The sequence below is a fragment of the Pelophylax lessonae genome, assembly GCF_965119305.1.
Source record: "Pelophylax lessonae genome assembly, chromosome: 10".
NCBI classification, from domain to species: domain Eukaryota; kingdom Metazoa; phylum Chordata; class Amphibia; order Anura; family Ranidae; genus Pelophylax; species Pelophylax lessonae.
In genome coordinates this window covers 154,852,797-154,873,860 of record NC_138777.1, presented here as the reverse complement: position 1 = coordinate 154,873,860, position 21,064 = coordinate 154,852,797, and the positions used below count along the sequence as shown (strand labels likewise).

At 46.6% G+C, this 21,064-nt stretch overlaps 1 protein-coding gene across 1 annotated transcript in view; it reads left to right on the top strand.

Moving 5' to 3' along the window:
* The window catches only part of PC (pyruvate carboxylase), a 674,712-nt gene that overhangs the window by 75,681 nt on the left and 577,967 nt on the right, over positions 1-21,064 (top strand). Inside the window, exons 5-7 of the mRNA XM_082271181.1 lie at positions 3,971-4,116; positions 7,324-7,441; positions 19,399-19,550. Coding sequence (XP_082127307.1) covers positions 3,971-4,116; positions 7,324-7,441; positions 19,399-19,550 — 416 coding nt within the window. The remainder of the gene's footprint in view (positions 1-3,970; positions 4,117-7,323; positions 7,442-19,398; positions 19,551-21,064) is intronic.

The following is a 21,064-nucleotide window of genomic DNA, read 5'->3' as shown; positions in this document are numbered from 1 at the left end:
GCTGTAGCAGAGTGTGTGGGGTTATGCCTGCAGGGACAGCCCCCATAGGCGTGGTAAAGCTTTTTCCTGCCTAGTGACTATTTCTTATTGGGGGAGCATAACCCAATGGTCTAAAAAGATATGGATCTGTGCCTGTCGATGAACTTCAGAGAAAAGGATTTTACAGTAAGTACAAAAATCCAGTTATTAGTTTAAACAGCACCAACATACAACAAATACATACAGTTGTACATGCCTTAAAGTGACCCTCGGAGGGGAGTGCATTACAAAGTGCATAGAAGAGTTATATGTAGCAGGGCCGTATGAGGGTCAGAATACTGGAGAATACTGGAGAAGGCCTAGCTCCCATAGGTCAGTTAGAGACACGGGCAATTACTTCTACATATAGGTTCATGCAAACCTAAGTGGTGTAAGCATGAGACAACTTATGAACCAAACCGTGACATTAATAAGAGACCCATCAAACCTAAGGCTCCTCAGAGGCCGTAGAGGGCTCCGCTAGCCATTTGGATTATACTTTATCATATTTTTTGGGACAACCCCTGTTTGTGTATAGGTATCTTTATAAAGAGGCAAGCTTTTGTTGGCAGCTGCTTCCAGAAAGAAAGAGATGTAGGAGAGGATTTCTTCCAATAAAGTGCAATGGCTTTCCTGGTATAGAACAGGAGCAAATCTATCATTGTGCGCCCTGCGACTGTGGGGACTGATTGTTCAACAAGGCCAAGTATACCGATGAACATGGATGGCTGTAGGGATATGGCATGGACTAGATGGATGAAGGCTATTATTTCTTCCCAGAACCCAATTATGACTGGGCAGGGGTCCAGAAAATATGCTCAAACTCCCCTGGAACTCCTCCACACAGCCAGCATCCTGGGGAAGAACTGGAGTTTATTTTGTGTAACCTGTAAGGGGTGAAGTATGCTCGGCGGACCAGTTTGAATTGAATTAGTTGATCTCTTAAGGAAACCAATGAATGGAAAGGAAAGTCCCAGATATCATCCTAGTCGTCATCATTAAGCTCTGGGATGTCATGTTGCCATCTGGCCCTGAAGCCCCTTAAAGCAGTCAGAGATATCTGCACCAGATGAGAATACAGTCGAGAAGTCGGTTTTGTCACACATTCCAATCTAGTGTTGATTGTAATATCTGTGGGCTTGAGTGGGAAAATTGGCTACGAAAGGCATGGGAGAGTTGGAAATGGCGAGATAAATAGGTTTATGGGATATTACATTTAGAGGATAGTAACGGCAAGGAAGCCAGGGATTGGTCCATTGTAATCTGGGAAATCGTTTTTAATGGGGAATTTAGTCCAGGCATATGGTTCTAATATTTTGTGGAACTCATGCAAATTGGGATTGCACAATAGGGGGGGGGGGGGGTATCAGGGACAATTGCATGTTTGGGGTAGTGTTCATTTTTTAGACCAACCTCCTAGGCTCGGATGGTGGTGATTATGGATAAGGGGCGTGGGGACCACGGAATACAAGGAATTTCAACGCCTCCAAGGATTCCACCACAGCCGCCTCAACCATCACCGATGGATTGGTGGCATCAGGGTGTAACCCCCAGGCCGCCGAGGCAAGCTGGGTGGCCAAAAAGTATTTATGTAAGTTGGGGAGGGCCAATCCGCCCTGGGAGGCAGGGCGCATGTGTGGACCATTTTTATCTCGGGGTTTAAGAGCCCCAAAGGAAGGAGGAGAATAACTGATTCATTTTTGTAAAAAAAGGACTTGGGTATCCATTGCAGGGAATGGCGGAACAGGTAAGTGAATTTAGATAAAATTTCCATTTTAAGCAGGTTATAAAGGGATAAAAGGAGGGACTCCTAAGCCTTTCGTTTTAGCCTGACCTCCTCTACCACCGGGGTTAGATTCAAGGACATGTAATCTGAAGCTTGTCTGGATATTTTAACCTCTAGATATCTAAAGTTTTCAACCCACTGAGGGGGAAGATTAGGGGGGCCTCAGTTCGGGCCGCAGGGTCTATGGGGAATAATAGGTATTTGGACCAGTTAACTCTGAGGCCTGTGACCGCAGAGAATGAATCTAAGACCTGTAAGGCTCCTTGTAGGGATGAGCTGGCATCATTTAGAAATAGCAGCAGGTTGCTCGTGTACAGTGCCACCCTCTCTTCTAGCCGTCCAATACGTAGCCCATTGATATGCGGGGAAGTACAAAGTGTCTCCGCCACAGGCTCAATGGCGATGGAAAAAAAGGCTGGAGAGAGAGGGAAGCCCTGCCCAGTGCCTCTGGACAAGGGGGAAGGCTCCGACAGACTGCTGCCAAATCTAAGAGCCAACGTGGTGTTTTTGTATAAAACCTTTAGCCATTTGATGAAGACCAGAGGGAAGCCCATTCTGCGAAGGACCTCCCACAAGAAGGGCCACTCAACTGTGTTGAAGGCCTTTTCAATATCCAGGAAGGCTACCACTCTAAAGCCCACATTAGGATGTTTGGCGTGGATATAGGTATGTCTTTTCTGTAGGTTGATGTCTTTCACACTATGGGCCATAAAACTGGTCTGGTCTGTCTCAATGATAGTGGGTAGGATAGATTGTAAACATAGTATAAGTAATTTGGTAATTATTTTAAAGTTGGTGTTAAGTAGGGAGCGATAGGAGGAACAGGAAAAAAAGTCTTTGTGTGGTTTATAGATCAGGACAATATGAGCGTGACTCATGGAAGCTGGGAGGGCTCTGTCTGACAAACACTGGGAGTAGAATGAGGCCAGAATGGGAGCAAGGAGGTCCCGATGGGATTTATAAAATTAGATGGGGAGACCATCTGGACCCGGAGATTTTCCTGTTGGAAAAGATCCAATCACCATTAGAATCTCGTCGGGCATAATCTGCCTCACCAAAGCCTCATCCGACAGCCAAACAAGAGCCAAAGGATACAGCCAAGCAGCCAGGTCCGTGGAACAAAAGTCAGAAGGCTAAACGGAGGAGTACAGGGAGCTATAAAATTGATGAAATGCATCTAGAAGAGCAGTTAGGGAAGAGGCCGACTTACCTGGGAAGGTTTTCATTACTGGTATCAGGGTTAAAGGCTGTTCGTGTTGCGCTTGCAGAGCTTGAGAATGGATCGACAGAACCAACGGACAATGGTCTGAGAGTCCACTGGGGAGATATGAAGCATCCAACATGTTTGACATCATGGTCGAATTTGCAAAGGCCAGATCAATTCGAGAGGCCGTTTTGTACGTGGAATAGAAGCAAGCGTAGGATCTGGTGGTAGGATGCTTCTATCTCCAATCCACCTCAACTCCCATCGACTGAGCCCACACCACTTGTTCAGTAGAGAAATGCTTGGGAGGATTGGGTCTTTGCAGGTTGGGAACCAATATGGTGTTAAAATCTCCCATAAGCAGCAATTTACGGGGTGATCCTCTCCAGAATAGCATACAGTACCGCCGGGGAAAAGGGAGGAGGAATATACACACTGGCAATAATATACTGTACCATTGGCTCCATTAGGTAAACACCCTCACAACATATGAGAACAAGTACCACTTACCAAGAAACCAACATCTAATTTCTTAGCAGCCTTTTATAATATTGTGGGCATGTGCAAGAAATTAAAGTGTAAAACGTGCAAATTTGTGGATCATCTGAAAAAAGTTTTAACGACCGTAAGGGCAGAGTATACCCCATTTGTTCCTTTTTTTTTTCTGAAATATTGAATTTCTGCTTCTTTTGACATCCCCTACTGAAAAGCAGCCCTGTTACACAGAGGTTGAAACTCTTACCATTCTCCAGTAATAGTAATACTTACTATTCCTCTTGTGTTACTGGGTTAATTTGTTTGAATCTGATTATTGAACTGTATGTTGCACATTTCTAAGGTCAAGCATTCATAAAATAGCCAGGCTAAATTTTACATCTGTAAGTAAATTGAAATCCATTTAGGTTTTTTCTTTCTCCTTTTTAGGAAACTATTTTGACATCCTACTTTCTGTGTTTTCATAGGTGTTCCAGTTGTACCAGGTACAAGCTCTCCCATCACTTGTCTGACTGAAGCACAAGAATTTTCTAACACATATGGCTTTCCTATCATCTTCAAGGCCGCTTACGGAGGGGGTGGACGAGGCATGCGTGTAGTAAGAGGCTATGAGGTATAGTCTCCATAAATACGTTATACCAATTGTTTTGTTATATATTGCATTTAAGTTTAAAAAACTAAACACAATCACTGTTGCAGCGAAACCACATTTTTAAATTATTCTGGATTGATAAAGCTCCAACAGTTTAAGCACTAGTTTACAATATAAAGGGAGGACAATACAGCATCAATAAATTTCAAAACAAGATGGCCCTGCTCCTGAGAGCTTACCTCTTAATAGGCAGTGCTATCTGGTTGCCAGCACAGGAAAATGGGCTGCAGTTTTCAGTATATGGGGGTGCCATTAAGAATTATTGGCACTCCCGCACATCTGCAAACAGCAGCACATTTTTGGTGCCAGAAACCACATGTTACCTGCAGTCCCGCACCCGCAGAAATGTAAATCTAGCCTAACATTCAAAACGGATCAAGGCAACCCAACTTGAACTTAGTTTTTTTTTCATAGTTTTGATAGAAACTATTGGTTTGTGATCAAATGCTGTTTAAAATTGACCAATGCATGACCAGTATTCATTTGTTTAAAGTACAATATGAGGATTTCTGAGTTAAAGGAAGTCATTCTGATTCAATACATGGGTTCACGAACCCAGAAACAATATATACGTATGGACTTGGAAGGATATGCTTACTTTGTTTTTCTCCTGTGGCTCAGAAACTTTTGAAGTCAGTGGATGTGCATAGCAGCCAGAAAAACGAGCATTATTAGGAGTCCAACAGTGGCAGCATGTCATATTTCTGTAAGAAAGGGTTACATTTAATGACTCTCATAAATGCTTGGGGAATAAGTTCACAGGAAAATCTCTAAATAAACCCGATTTTTCCTAAATCTACCTAAAAAAAAAAAAAATTTGTGATCCACACGTATAATTTATTTATTTTTTTTACAGAAAATGTTTTATGGTTTGTTTACGTTTTTGTTTAAATGCAGGGCATTGCACAGCTGTGCCTTGATATGAGGTGCCTTTCTCTATGCTGCGGTAAAATGCTACATGTCTGCATTTTACCACAGCTCACAGCATTGCACCTCCAAGCTGCATTGAAGTGCTAACAGGACACACAGAAAAAAAATGTCCTGGTGGTGACTGGCATTTATCCAGTGCAGAAAAACACCAGTCACTGCACTATATGCAAGCCCTTGGAATATATATATCTGTGAAGATGTTGGACTGATGTGCAAAAGGGTTTTTGTATTATTGCTAAACTGTAATGTATTTCTTTACTACTAATGTTGATCATCTCTCATTTTATTTTTTGGCAAGCTCTTTATGTGTATGCCACCTTTAGTCTTTTTAGTTAATCTTTGTTTCTTTTACCTCAGATTCCCATACATCTATCCTGTTGTGTTCATTAGTTAACGATGCCCTCCAGCTTCCTTACAGCTGATTAAGATAAATACTTAGTGGTTTTCCCCAGTCATAAATATTTCCATCCTCCCCTAGTTCTACTCTGTATAATGTCCCCCACCATTATCGCTGCCGGCCTCAACTCTGTATCCCGTAAGGTTTAATTTTCATGTATCCTGCTGTAACAGATGGTGTTCTGCTCTTGCTGCAGAAATATTAATAAGAGCTGCAGTGAGCAGCTGAGACACAACCCCTAAATGAGCAACTCTTCCTGCATGTTTATTTCATATTGCTAAACATTACTATATAGGTACTAGTTCTTACACATTGCAATATTCACCACTACAGTAATTTTCCTGTGCTGTTACGTTGTCATCGGTTTAATTTGAATGACTATCCCCCCCCCCCCCCACCCCCTTTCTTGGCTGGTGACTTCAGATATGATTATCAAAGACCTTCGCATTGACAAAAATGCCTATATGTCGTTTCCAAGTGGGAATTAAACCAGAACAAGGCACTAGCTAATACAATTTCATGCCTTGATCTCTGTTGAGTTGAGGGGAGGAAGCATCTAGCAGGAAAATGAATGGGTGAAGTTTGTATCATCACTGATATGTAAAGTAGAGCTCGTTAACTAGAGTGGCAGAATGAAATAAGATTTAAATTGTGATTAAGAAAGCAAGGTATCTACATAAATGAAATCATCTATATTTTTAGTTCTAGAGTGATTTTACGAAGGCTTATTTTTCACTGATTAAATGCTATTCCCCCACCCGAACACATAAATTAATAAAGTGATTAATAAACACATGGTTAATGAAGTGGTTGTGCTTATGTCTTTTTGCACAGTACATTCAGATTGCATTTAATGCTTAACTTCAAGTAAAACTTTAGCTCTTTTGGCACTTCTTTTTTGCTTTCTGTGGTCGCATTGCATTGAGAGCCACAGGAATAGGCAAAATACCAACTATAGGTCAGTCCTTAGAACCTATATAATCCCTCCCACACCGGCCATGCTTCAGGTTGGTTTACTGCTCAGGTGAGATGGATGCCTGCTACAGCTCTCTTCTCTCCCCTCAATTCCTGGTCTCACTGGCTTTGCTAAGGCAGTAGAAACCATTGTCTCATGCTGCTGTCAATCAAAGCAAGTGTTGATTGGGCAGGAGGCAGGGCTGAGTCCCGCTATCTGCATCAATAGTCACAGAGAGCTAGGTTCAGGAGGGAGCCCCCCATAGAAAACAGCTGGTGGGGGACCGAGAAGGGGAGGTTTAGGTCGATCTGTGCAATTCCATACAGTATACCTGTTTGAATTTTTTTTTTCTTTAAACAAAGCATTTACAATTACTTTAACATTACTTGGGTTAATGCAAAATGTTCATTTTTGACTGGCATGTACCTTTAACGCAGCACTATGACTATTTGTGTGTCATAATTGTGCTGCTAAACTTGGAGTTATGCTCAGTGACAGGGTCATTTAGTTTCATTATAAAGGAAATATTAAGGGAGTACATCATTTCAAATAGTTCTGTTCAGCCAAGAGATTTTAGCTCATAAATTAATTTCTTAGCCTCTTACCATGATGACCTGTAAAATTCTGGCTGGTCATCAAGAAGCGTATTGTCTTTAACGATTGCACATGCTTATCAAGCTGTGCATATCACGGTCTGTGACATGTCACCACCTAATCATTATTGCTGGTCATTAGGCAGTGGGATCCTTGTAAACCAGCTTTAAAACCTATGGTTACTTTACATAGTAACTACATTGTTCATTTTGCTATTAAATCATGAGTTTCTTACATACTAAATGTTTGCAGTGTGCCTATTTTTGGTAATGGTGATTCTTTTTTTATTTAGGAACTTGAAGAAAATTACACTAGGGCATATTCAGAAGCGTTATCAGCTTTTGGCAATGGTGCCTTATTTGTGGAGAAATTCGTTGAAAAACCTCGTCATATAGAAGTGCAGATACTTGGTGAGTACAATAACTTGCGGTTTATGTGTATGGTGCTTTTATGCCTATACTTTGGTTTATGTATGTGGGTTCATATAAAAAAGGGGAAGAGAGACCTGTGTTACCTTTACTGAACCCCAAAAGAAGCGCATCATTTTCTTTGCGCAGAAGTCCCGTCTGCAGTAAAAATCAGGAGACTGCCTACAAAATAGTCATAGTATAAAAATCCATCGTTTTTTTTTGGTCAAGCTATTTCCTAATCAATCAGATCGCTGCTGACGCTGTGGCCTGCATATGGGCACCATCCTACACATCTTTTGGGAGTGCCCCAAGCTCCAAACTTTTTGGCAGCCAGTTCTTCAGCTCGTACACAAAGTTTACGGTCATTTCTTTGCGTTATGACCCAGCTGCAGTTTTACTCAACCTTACCCCTTTATCCAGGAAACAGTGTAAGAAGTCCCTTCCTAAACCCTTTCTTAATCTAGCACTGACGTGCATTCCCTTCCAGTGGAGGCAACAGGGGGCGCCAAGAGTAGCCCAATGGTTCGAAGAGTGGGTGGATTTGAACAGATGGATGATCTGACCTCTGCTGTCCGGGATAAGTCAGAGGAACATAAGGCCAGATGTTTTTTTTGGTATCTTTTTTGCTTCTCCAATTCATCCAATATGCATACATTTCAACACTTATCTTCGATTTCCAATGCCTGGTTGGTATTTTGGTTTCTTGCTCTTCAGGGAATGATATTCCTAATCTGTCCCCCACCGCTCCCCCTTTTCTGCGTTTTTTTTTTTTTCTCTCTTTTCCCCTTTCCCTCCATTCTATCCCTTTCAACTTATGAAACATATTACAGTATTAATGCTGTTACTTTTGTTTACCTTTCATTTCCCGGAAGGGTATAACCGCCTTTTGATTGTTCCTAAAGCAATTTCTGCTGTTTGCGTATTCTGTAAAGTTACTATCCCTTTGTATCTGTAGCACACAAATTAAAAATAAATAAATAAAAAGTGTAAATAAAAAAAAAATGTTTTTGTGTCCCATATAAAGTCCCTTGTATTGTCTAGACAAGTTGTTCTCAAAGGGTCACGGGGGGATCACACATTAGGCCTCAATGACCCCCAAAGGAGCACAGCAGAGTCCGTTGGGCAGAAAGCCTGTGTAAAAGGACGCTTGGGGGGTAAATCATTCTGGTCCAGAAGTGATTAAACTTTGTAATGCAGATGTTAAACCTAAATACAAATGCTCAACTTGCAAAGCTTTAATACAGGGTAAGAATCTTTATTTTCAGCTACATGATTCATTTTCAATTCTCATTGAACTTGGCTGAAAATAGCGGTGACCTTTTTGAAAATAAGGATCCTTATCTGGTTGTTCTTGCTTTGTGAATGAGCTAAATTGTTGCTAAATGCCACAGTAGTAAAATTAATTAATTTAGCATCATTTGCACATGAAAGCGAACACAAAAAAAAGCACAAGTTAAAATGTACTTTATATAAACATTTGCATAAACTAACTTTCTCTTTCGTTCATTGTTAGGCAAGGCTCCTGATATTCTTAGGACACTAGGCAGAAAAAAAAGTCTGGCTACACCCATGGGCAGTCCCAGGGGGTATACTCCCTTTCTCTGCTATAGGTTTTTTTCAGCCCAGTCAGGAGTAAGGACCTAATTCCTTGCTAGGATCTTTGGTCCTGGCATTTTTTTTTTTTTTTTGAGATAGAATTTTTTTTTCCTGGATTTTTCCTGTAAGATCTACAATCAACTGCCAGACTGGGCTACGGGCAGGATAATCTAGATCCAGTGGTCACCTCAGTCTGGCCAGCGAGCACACGCAGGCCTCAGCTCCTCGCTAGGTCGGCCGCGACATAGCCCCACTAGATGGGGGCTGGCCTGCAAGTTAAAAACCTCGCGAGGTCGCATACGACTGGGACTCGGCCCGAGTTGCATCGTTGAGAGGTATTCTGTCTGGAGCAGTGTGGAAGGACGGGTGGATTGAAAGTGCCAGACGGCATCTAATGCTTTTTTACAGGCGCTGTTTTATGGATCTGCTTCAAGTGCAAAATTGTATATTCCTTAAAATAGTGGGGTTTTACACTATAGCAAGTTTTATTGCTTTAGGAATCATGGACTTTTTTTTCACCATAATTTTTGAATGCTATTTAGGAATTATAACCTTCGATTTAACGCAAGTCTTTTGACTTTATTGTCTGGAGCAGTGCCTGCCTGGTTCCTGGTATGATGCATAGCTGTCCCCCCCTCTCCCCCTAGAGGGTTTTGGGGTAGGCGTGGGCTCTACCTTGGGACAGTCGGACCCCAGGGTTTCCCTCCTTCCCATCAGGCAGTGTCCCCCATCCTACCTCCCCTCCACATATGCTGGGTCTGTTTGGGTGGTCTGGTCCACCTCCTGGGGTGGAAGTAGGGCGCTAGCTGGCGATGAGGGCCAGGAGGGTGGGGGTGGGGGTAGGGCGACCAGGCGATCGACTGTGCAGGGGGGAGGTTGTACCTAGTTGTGGCTCCTACCAAGGCCCCCCTTCCTGTCTGGATCTGTCCTTGAGGCCTGGGTTCCCTCCTGGGTCCCTGTAAAGCCTTGTGGTGCTGCGCGGGGCCGCCATTTTGTTGTAGCTTGTGTGTTTCTGTACACGGCGGCCTTGTCTGTGTACTCCGGCGGCCATTTTGTTTTGGTTTGCCATTGAAAATAGCGGTGGCGATCTCGGCGGTGGGAGTCACTTCTCATCCCCTGGTGCTGACTCCAGCATCCTTTCACTTCCTGATCGCTGCACGTGTAGTGAAGATTATCCTGGTGGCTGTAGGTGCTTCTTTCTGTTGGGTGGTGAGTCTGGTGGGGTCCTCTCCCTCTCTGCTGAGGATCACTTGGGGCTTGTGCCTGGCAACCAGGTGGTGCTGCCAGCGTGGTGGTATTTGTCTCTTTGCAGTGTTTTACACTTTTTGTGGGATCCCCCTGGTGACTCATGGAGTCTTTGGAGCACATCTCCCCACCTGATCCCGACTCTGAGGCTGCGGTGCCCTCGGGGTCCCAACCATCCATCAATGTACTGACAGTGGTCCTGGAGTCCTTTGTGTCCCAGGTGGAGGTGACTTTCGGGCAACTGGCTAGCAAAAAGCGCCCCCGCCTTCCCTGCCTCATCTGTCTCATCAGATCCTTAATCTGATTCGGGCGCCGCGGACGTGGGTCAACCTGCTTGGTCTGCAACCTCGCGCCCGGAATCCTCTGATAGGATTATTCCTTCACATCTGCAACTGTGCATGAAAGGCGCTGGTAGAGGCACTGATTGTATCTGTGCCTGGGATCCTGAAGACGGAGGCGCAGGTTCCCTGTGGCACTCACAAGCCATTCAGAGTGGCAAAGGTGTTTCCTTTCCCTGCCTATTTTGACAGAATTGTCGCTAAAGAGTGGGGACGATCAAAGCGTTCCCATGGGGTCCCTAAGCACTTTACTAGGCGTACCCCTATGAGGAGTCCCTTCTTAAGAGGTGGACTGTTCCACCAGTGGTGGATCCTCTGGTTTCCAGAATAAACAAGGCAACCATGATTCCAGGTGAAGAGTCACTGGCCTTTAAAGGTGTGGCTGACAAAGACGGAGGCAATATGTCATTGGCACTCTGGCTGGTTCGACAATGAGGCTGGCATTCACCATTACCCTGGTGTTGCAAACTCTGACCGAGTGGGCTAAGCTCTTACGCCATGACCTGGAGGAAGAACAGCTCCCCCCTGCCTTTGCCGAGCTGGCGGACCAGCTGGTCCAGGGACTGCAGTTTATCTGTGATGCCTCTTTGGATGGGGCTCCCCTTGTGGCTCAGGTCTCTGTTTTGGCAGTGACCCTTCGGCGTGTCTTTTGGTTCAAGTGCTGGTCTCCGAACCAGACTTCTAAAAAGGCCTTGACTGATCTTCAAGGAGATCGCCCTTTTGGAGCTACCCTGGATGAAATCATTAAAGGTCTCACGGGGGAAGAGTAATTTTCTTCCGCAGGCTACTAAGGGCAAGGAACCTCGTCGTAAACCTGGGCCTGCCTTCTGGGCTCATAAGACATTTTTTTGTTTTTCGTCCTTTAGAACCTGGTTGTCAAGCGGAGAGCAGGCGTCTCCAGACCCATGGACAAGGCTCCTTCGGCATGAAGGTGCGCTTCACCTGTATCAGGGGTGGGGGGACGTCCTCACTGGTTTCCGGACCCTTGGACTTCCCTGGTGCAAGACAAGTGGGTCCACAAAGTCATTCGGTCTGGCTACAAGATTGAGTTTTGCCCTTGTCCCCCGGCAAGGTTTTTTCCTTCCAACTTGCACCTGTCCCCAGACCGCTTACAGGGTCCGTTTGGGGCGGCACAAGACCTGTTACTTCAAGGGGTGATTGTCCTGGTTCCGACTTCAGAAAGTTTTCAGGGTTTTACTCAAACCTGTTCACAGTTCCCAGGAAGAAAGGCAAAGTGCGTTCAATCCTGGACCTCAAGGCGCTAAACTGCTTTGTGTAAATACAGAACTTCAGCATAGAGTCCATTAGAATGATGGTGGCATCCCTACGTCGGGGAGTCTTCACCTTTATCGACATCAAGGATGCCTATCTTCACATTCCAATATGTGTCAGTCACCAGCGTTTACTCTGCTTTGCTATGGGATCATTATCAGTTTGTGGCATTATCCTTCAGTCTCGCTTCTGCTCTGGACGCTGGAAGAGTCCAGACTATGGATCAATGTCTTGGAACTCCGAGCGATCAGGCAGTGTCTGTACCATTGGACAGATCCTCTTCAGGGTTGTTCTGTGCTCATTCAATCGGACAATGCCGCGGCCATGGCATATGTCAATCACCAATGGGGCACAAGAAATGTCCTGGTAGCTCTGGAGGTAGCCGGCATTCTAAGTTGGGCCAAACGGTTCGTTCCAGCTCTCTCCGTCGTACACATTACCGGGATTGAAAATTGGCAGGCAGATTACCTCAGTCGGCAGGCGTTGGACCAAGGAGAGTGGTCCCTTCATCTAGGGGTGTTTCATCAACTGTGTCCCCGGTGGGGCACCCCCAAGGTGAATCTGTTGGCTTCCCAGCTCAACAGAAAGGTGCATGGGTTTGTGGCTTGGTCAAGGGATCCCCTGGTGGACACCACAGACGTGCTGGTGGTCCTGTGGGGTCAGTATCATCTGATTTATGCCTTCCCTTCAATCAAGCTTCTGCCAAGACTTCTCTGTGGGATCGAGGCAGAGGGGATTCCCGTCATCTTAGTGGCTCTGGACTGGCCTCGCTGGGCTTGGTACACCGATTGGGAAAGGCTGGTCGCCCATGCTCCTTGGGGACTTCCTCTCAGGGAGGATCTGCTGTTCCGATCTTCCATCCTGCTTTACAGTCGCTGGCTTTGACAACTTGGCTGTTGACTGGCAGGTTCTGAAGGATGGAGGTTTGTATAAGTCGGTGATTCCTATGCTGTTGAAAGCTAGGACAGTGGTCCTCGACTCCGGTCCTCAGGGCCCACTAACAGGCCAGATTTTAAGTATTACCTTGGGGAAATGCAGACTAGAGTACTGCAATCACTAAGCAGCAAATGATATCACCTGGGATGTATTTCAGTTATCTTGCAAACCTGGCCTGTTAGTGGGCCCTGTAGGCCAGGGTTGAGGACCACTGAGCTAGGAAATCTACTTCTAGGAAGATCTACCATCGTACGTGGAGTGAGTCTCTTGGTGGGGTTCATCCTCGCTCCTCCTCGGTGGATCGGATCTTAACCTTCCTTCAAGGGGGGGTTGAACAGAAATTGGCCTTGAGTACCATCAAGGGGCAGGTATCGGCTTTGGGGGTCTTTTTCCAATGACCTTTTGCCTCACACTCCCTGGTGTGTACCTTTCCTCAGGGTATCCAACATTTGGTTCCTTCAGTGCGGGCTCCGTTGCCGCCCTGGGATCTTAATGTGGTGCTTTCAGCTCTACAGAAGCCTCCCTTTGAAAATATTCGGGAGGTTTCCCAACTTGCGCTGCCCCAGAAGGTAGCCTTTTTTTTGGTGGCTATCACCTCTGCATCAGGGTGTCGGAACTGGCAGCGTTATCCTGTCCAACTTATTGGTGATTCATAAGGTGGTGCTGGGTACAGACATGTGTAGGCGACCCGCAGCGGTGACCGCCATTTTGGGTGTGGGCGGCTGCTTTGACTTCACTGTGGGAACTACAGCAGCCATTTTCCTTGCTAGTGTATTGCGCCCTTCGAGCGCCATCTTGTGTGTGGCGTCTGGCCTTATACAGGTGTTCGGCGGCCATTTTCCTGGAACCTCCCATTTTTTACTATGGGCAACCATTTTCCCTTAGTCTACATCCTGTTTAGCCTCTAGCGGTATGACATCACTTCCTTTCTCATACTGAGGGATCGTCAGCAGCGTGGTAACACTTCTGGGGGTCTGTTCTTGCTGTTTTTTGGGGAATATCTCTTGGCTATCAGTTCTATTCCTGCCTCAGGGGGTTTTCAGTCTAGTCCCTGTTTGCAGTGCATTGAGGTGGGATTGCTGCTATTGCGATTTAAAGGGCCAGTGCCATAAAAGTTTTTATGGAGTCCCAGGACAGCAAATTCCCCCCAGCTTTGGTGGATGATTCAGGTGCGTTTGAATCATCTACGATTACTGCTGCACTTGCGACTTAAGCGTCCAAAGTGGATCTTTTGATGTCTGAACGGGATTCTAGAAAAAGTCCTAGGTTTTCTCACTCCTCTGATTCGGAGTCTGACATGGTTGCCATAGACAGTGTACCCCTTGAAGGGTCTCAATCCTCCCAGTCTGAAGAGGAGGCGGAGGATGAAGAGGGGGATGATTCCCCCCCTGGGACTGCCAGAGAACTTGCTGCTATGTCTGCGCTTATTACCTCTGTTAAAGCTACACTACATTTGGAGGATGAGCCCAACCCTCCGGGTAAGCGGTCCTCCTTTGGGACCCGCAGAACCCAGAAGGCGGCACAGGTGTTTCCATGTCCCGCCGAGTTTCGCGAAACGGTGAACGAACAATGGCGCAATTTGAAGCGCAATTTTGTGGTACCTAAACGGTTTCAACTCCGTTTTGCGTCTCCTACGGATTCGCGCTGGTCGGTGGTCCCTAAGGTGGATCACACGGTGTCCAGGTTGAATAGGGCCACTCTTGTACCCACAGAGGATTCTCCGGTATTCAGGGACCCCACGGATAGGCGGATGGAGTCTCTCGCTCGCCACTCCTATATGGTGGCGGGTTCTTTGTTGAAACCTATTTTCGTCTCCGTCATGGTGTCTCAGGCTGTGGCAGATTGGGCCAAGGTGCTCAGACGCACCCTCGTGGCTGATTCCTCCCCTCCTACTACTTTGGAGATGGTGGACCAGATTATTCAGGCTGTCCTATATCTGTGTGACGCGGCCTTTGATGAGGCCCCTTTAGCCGCGCGACTGTCTGGTGTCACGGTGCTTACCCGTCGCTTGGTATGGCTGAAGAGCTGGTCGGCCGACCAGACTTCCATGAAGATGGTGTCTGACATCCCTTATGCGGGGACTCACCTTTTTGGGGACTCCCTGGATGAATTGGTTAAAGGGGTCACTGGGGGCAAGAGCACTCTGCTGCCCCAGAATCCCAAGGGTAAGTTTTTCGGCGGTAAGCGGGGTCCTTCCTTTAAACCAAATCAGGGGTCCTTTCGTGCCTTCAAGGCACAGGACAAGGGGAAACCCTTCAAAGGCCATGGTGGCCAGAGGAAGCCTTGGGCGGGCAAGTCAAAAGCCGGCCAAGCTGGTGCGGTGGCCCAGTCCGCCTCGACCTGAAGGGACGCCCTCACCCGTTCCAGGGGTGGGGGGACGTCTGCGCGGTTTTCAAGAACCTTGGCTGCTCCGGATTCCGGACATGTGGGTTCAGGAAATCATTCGATCAGATTACAAGGTCGAATTCCTTTCGCGGCCAGCGGACAGGTTCTTTCCCTTAAATCTTCATTTAACCCCAGATCGTTTGCAAGATCTTCATCGGGCGGTTGAGGATCTTCTCGCCCAGGGGGTAATTGCCCCGGTGCCACATCGGGACAGATTTCGGGGGTTTTACTCAAATCTGTTCACTGTGCCCAGAAAGGAAGGCAAGGTACGTCCAATTCTGGACTTGAAAGCTCTAAACCGCTTTGTGAGGGTTCAAAAGTTCCGCATGGAATCCCTCCGTTCGGTGGTGGCCTCCCTGAGTCCGGGAGATTTCCTGGCTTCCATCGACCTCAAGGATGCGTATTTGCACATCCCCATATTCGAGGGTCATCAGAGGTACCTCCGATTCGCAATCGCGGAGGAACACTATCAGTTTGTGGCGTTACCTTTCGGTCTCGCTTCCGCTCCAAGGGTGTTTACCAGTACTGGCTCCTGTTCTAGCCCTGTTACGGGAGCAGGGAGTTGCGATCTTGGGATATCTGGACGATCTCCTGTTAAGGTCGAGTGCCAGTCAGAGCCTGCTGCGCGATCTGTCCATTACGGTTCAGATGCTCCAGGAGTTCGGGTGGACCATCAACGTTCAGAAGTCGACCTTGTCTCCTTCTGTTCGCCTCCCTTACTTGGGGATGGTCCTGGACTCTGCCCAAGCCAAAGTGTTTCTGCCGGAGGACAAGCTCCGGACTCTGCAGACCGAGGTCAGGTCCCTCAGGGACAGCGAATCCTCGTCACTCAGGACCGGCATGCGGTCCCTGAGATTGATGGTGTCAGCCTTCGAGGCGATACCGTTTGCACAGTTCCACACACGATTTCTCCAAGCGGAGGTCCTTGCCAGGTGGGACAGGCATCCTCAATCCTTGGAAAAGAGGATCTCTGAGTCGCCCAAGCCAGAGAGGATCTTCTGTGGTGGCTCCAGTCTCTGGCTATGACGGAGGGGAAGTCTTTCCGGCCATTGTTGTGGACAGTGATCACCACGGACGCCAGCCTATGAGGCTGGGGTGGTGTTCTGGGCACTCTGTCTGCCCAGGGCACTTGGTCGGACAAGGAATCCTCCCTGCCAATAAACATCTTGGAACTGCGAGCGATCAGACTGTCCTTGGTTTGTTGGTCGGATCATCTTTGGGGCCGTCCTGTACGGGTGCAGACGGACAACGTCACTACGCTGGCTTACATCAATCGCCAAGGGGGCACCAGGAGTGCCCGGGCGGCCCAGGAAGGGACCAAGATTCTGTCTTGGGCCGAGACACACGTTCCGGCGGTTTCAGCAGTTCACATTCCAGGTGTGGAAAATTGGCAGGCCGATTATCTGAGCCGCCAGACCCTGGACCAGGGGGAATAGTCCCTACACCCGGAGGTGTTTCAGATGCTGTGTGCACGATGGGGATCCCCGGATGTGGATCTGTTCGCATCCCGGCTAAACTACAAGGTAGGAAGGTTCGTGGCAAGAATGCGCGATCCTCTGGCAGACGCCTCGGATGCGCTGGTGGTGCCTTGGAATCAGTATCACCTGATTTATGCCTTCCCCCGATTCAGTTGTTGTCCAGGTTCCTTCGCAGGTTGGTCTCGGAAGTGAAGTTGGTGGTTCTGGTGGCCCCGGACTGGCCGCGCCGGTCCTTGTACGCGGACATCATGCAACTGGTCGTCGAGCCTCCTTGGCGGCTCCCGTTACGGAACGATCTGCTGTCCCAGGGGCCGATCTTCCATCCTGCTTTACGGTCACTGGCTTTAACGGCGTGGCTGTTGAAAGCCAGGTCCTGAGAGATCGAGGTCTCTCGTCAGCGGTCATTCCTACCCTGCTTAAGGCTAGGAAGGCCTCATCCGGTAAAATCTATTGCCGTACCTGGAAGGCTTATTTTGCCTGGTGTGAGACCAGGGGCATCCATCCTCGCTCCTTTTCAGTGGCGAGGGTGTTAGCCTTCCTGCAAACTTGTGTGGACCAGCGTCTTGCGCTGACCACGGTTAAGGGTCAGTCGCCTGCGCTGGCAATCCTTTTCCAACGCCCCTTGGCGTCAAACTCTTTGATATGCACCTTTTATTCAGGGTGTGCGTCACTTGGCTCCTCCTAGGAGAGCGCCTTTACCTCCTTGGGACTTGAATTTGGTCCTGTCCGTTTTGCAACGACCTCCCTTTGAGAACATCAGGGAGATTCTTCTGCCTGTGCTGTCCCGAAAGGTTGCCTTTCTGGTGGCGATCACATCTGCCCGCAGAGTGTCGGAGTTGGCGGCTCTATCTTGCCGCTCCCCTTACCGGGTGGTTCATAGGGATAAGGTGGTCTTGCGACCTAACCAATCTTTCCTACCTAAGGTTGTGTCGGATTTTCACCTTAACGAGGATTTTGTCCTGCCTTCACTGTGTGCGAATCCTAAGCATCCTAAGGAGTTTGCTTTGCATTCCTTGGATGTAGTCTGGGCGATCAGGTTGTACCTGGCGTCTACTGAATCCTTCAGGAAGTCGGATTCCCCTTTTTGTCCTTCCCGAGGGCCCTCAGAAGGGTATGGCTGCGTCTGCGGCAACCATTTTCAAAATGGATCAGGCATACAATTGTACAGGCCTATTCTATTAGGGAACGGGTTCCGCCCTTCCCTGTCAAGGTGGACTCTACCAGAGCGGTGAGTGCGTCATGGGCTTTCCGCCATCAGGCTTCGGTGGCCCAGGTGTGCAGGGCAGCGACTTGGTCATCCGTGCACACCTTTTCCAAATGCTATAAACTTGACGTTTTGGCATCAGCTGATGCCTCCTTTGGCCACACAGTTCTGTGCAGTGCCTTGAGGGGGCCTTGGCGTTGGCCGGTCCCCGTCTGTTGGGGTTGTTTTCCCCCTTTTGTTTATTTGCTTTCCTGGGTTGTTTGCTCCAGTTGAGATTTTCTGTTACCCAGAGTTTCTACCTTTCTGCTCAGATACGGTTCCTTTCTCTGACATTGGTGCTGCGTTGCCTTTGTGAAGGTTGCGCTTCCCACCCCTCATGTCTACACTGCTTTGGGACATCCCATTGGTGAAGACTGAATGAGTGGGCGGCGACTGTCAGAGGACGTAAGAGAAAACTGAATTTTTGTAAAATCTTACCGTAAAATTCCTTTCCCTGAGTCCTCTGACATTTGCTGCCCCCGCCCCTCTAAGTGGGGTTCTTTTGGACTTTAACTGCTGGCTACCAAACTGAGTTGGGAATGCTGATAGCAGGGGGGTATTGGACCAGTGGGACAGCCCCCTACAGGTGTGTCTATGTAAATTGCTTTGTTTCTAACAAGTCTTATGCCTAGCTTGCTCCTATGGATAAGAGGTCAATACCCATTGGTGAAGACGGAATGAGTGGGCGGCGACTGTCAGAGGACTCAGAGAAAGGAATTTTACGGTAAAATTTTACAAAAATTCAGTTTTTTGGATTTTGGGCCCCCTCCGTGTGGCTAGGCTGTGAAAAAAAATCTCACACATGTGGTACCCCGCAGAACTACACACTCTCAAGCAGCATTGAATATTTTTAATCCTCATTGTGCTTGTATTAGTAAACAGATAGGTAAGTATATTATATTTACTTGTTTTAAACTTTTTTTTTTTTTTTTTTTTACATTTCTTCAGTTACTTGATTCCATGCCTAAGCAAATAATGTCATACATCCCAGGAGTCTTCAGGAGGAGAGGGGGGTTTTCTCAGCTAACACACCTTCCTGCATGCAGTCCTGAGCTGAGGGCAGATGTATTTCAGAAAGTAAATGCTACACAAATCATCTGCCCTTACTCAAGATGGCCATGGTCAGAATTGCTAGAGAATGTTTTCCAAAGTGATTTCTCAACAAAATAAAGCATGCAGACATGGATGGGGGGGAGTTTGCTTTGAATGTTAAAAATAAATAAAATAGTGTTGGTTTGTGGTGCTCAGATACAGTATCTTTTAACTTTAAGCCCCCCTTTAAGCTACAGCTTTTGTTGTGCATTAGGTTCTGCTATTATAATATGAGAACCTAATGCATAACATTTGAAATTATAATTGATGGAAAATATCAGTTTTGATTTTATAATGTCTTATAAATATCCGGTTACTAGTAGCTTGAATGGTGTTGTTTTAATGTTCTCTACTGTGTCCTTTGCACCTCAGGTGACAAATATGGCAACGTAGTGCATCTTTATGAACGTGATTGCTCCATCCAAAGGCGGCATCAGAAGGTGGTAGAAATTGCACCAGCTGCTCAGCTTGACCCTCAGCTACGGGATAGACTTACTCATGATTCTGTTAAACTAGCAAAACAGGTAGGAGAAATGGATTTAAAATGCTTAATTCAATATACTGACTTCAGTTTTTCTTAATATGGCTTCTAGAAATGGTATAGTTATATGTATTATGTTCGCTATGCTGCTAGATTACAATATTTCTTCTTACTTGGACATTTCATATAAAATGAGAAGTTAGGTGCATTGGTTGTTAGGCTCCATGTACACGGGACGTTGTTAAAAGTCCCTTTGAATGCTGGAATTTTTAGGACGTTTGAAATGTCCGTTCGGTCGCGTTTGTACCCGCGTTTAGCGGGCGTTTGCGTTTAGAACCGTTCCTAGAGGTCAAAAAAATGATTCCCCTTTAAAATGGAAAAACGCGAACGCTAAACGCGGGTCATCGCGTTCGGACGCGTTTTTGCGTTTGAAACGCCGGGAAACACACGTTCAAACGCAAATAATTGCGTTCTAAAAAAAGTCCCTGAACGCAACTGCCTGCAAATGACTGTAAACGACCTGGTGTACATGGACAGATAAGATAAAATGTAGATGGGTTCAGGGACTTCTAAAAAAAAAACCGCCCAATTGCTCCTAAACGGCCATTTCCAGCGTCCCGTGTACATGGACCCTTAAATATGGAATGAATCTAAAATGCTTTAAAATAATTATATTGTAATCTTACAGTACAGGATACAGGCTGGATATTCATGGACCCTGGGTTATGGGTTGCTACTTTTGAGGGATTTAACACCGGCAAAGCTTTTCGACACTCCCTACTTGAGCTTTTCCCCCTATAATCCTGCCCGATTCTATGAAACCTCAGCTTTTTGCTAGTGTTGCTAGTGTTTTGTAGATGATGTACCTCTTCACCCCTATGAGGAAGTGATTTTTCCTTTCCTATAATAAAAAAAACATGTTATACTTAACCTGCTTTGTGGAATGATTTTGCTCAGAGTGGTCCCTAACCACCTCTTCTTAGATTCCCCCCCCCCCCTTCTTAGACAGGTTTGGGATTGACCGTGCACAAGTGCCCCTATAGGAAGCTGGGCACTCAGAGGAGGGCGAAGCCAAGAGGCAACGGGAGGAGCCAAGAGTGCCAGTGGGCTACCCGAAAAGAGGAGGATACTGGCTACTCTGCAAAACTTTACAATCACTTGAAGTTGCTTCCCTTGTACTGGAGCAGGATCCCATTTTAACACTGGTCTCTGCATCCAGTTCTAGCTCTATCTCAGGCTTGTAAAAAGTGGCATATCTAACCAACTGAGTTTTCTCTGTATCTATGTCAGAATTTCCAGGACAATTGATGGCCTTGATTCAGCCATCACTGTCTAAAGCCCAAAAGCAGCAGACTTCTTTTCCACCTTCACTTTCTCTAGCTACGTTGGAAGTGAAATTACAGTATCTCACAAAAGTGAGTGCACCCCTTAAATTTTTATAAGTATTTTATTAAATCTTTTTAATGTGACAACACTGAAGAAATGATACTTTGCTACAATGTAAAGTAATGCATGTACAGCTGTATAACAGTGAAAAATTGCTGTCCACTGAAAATA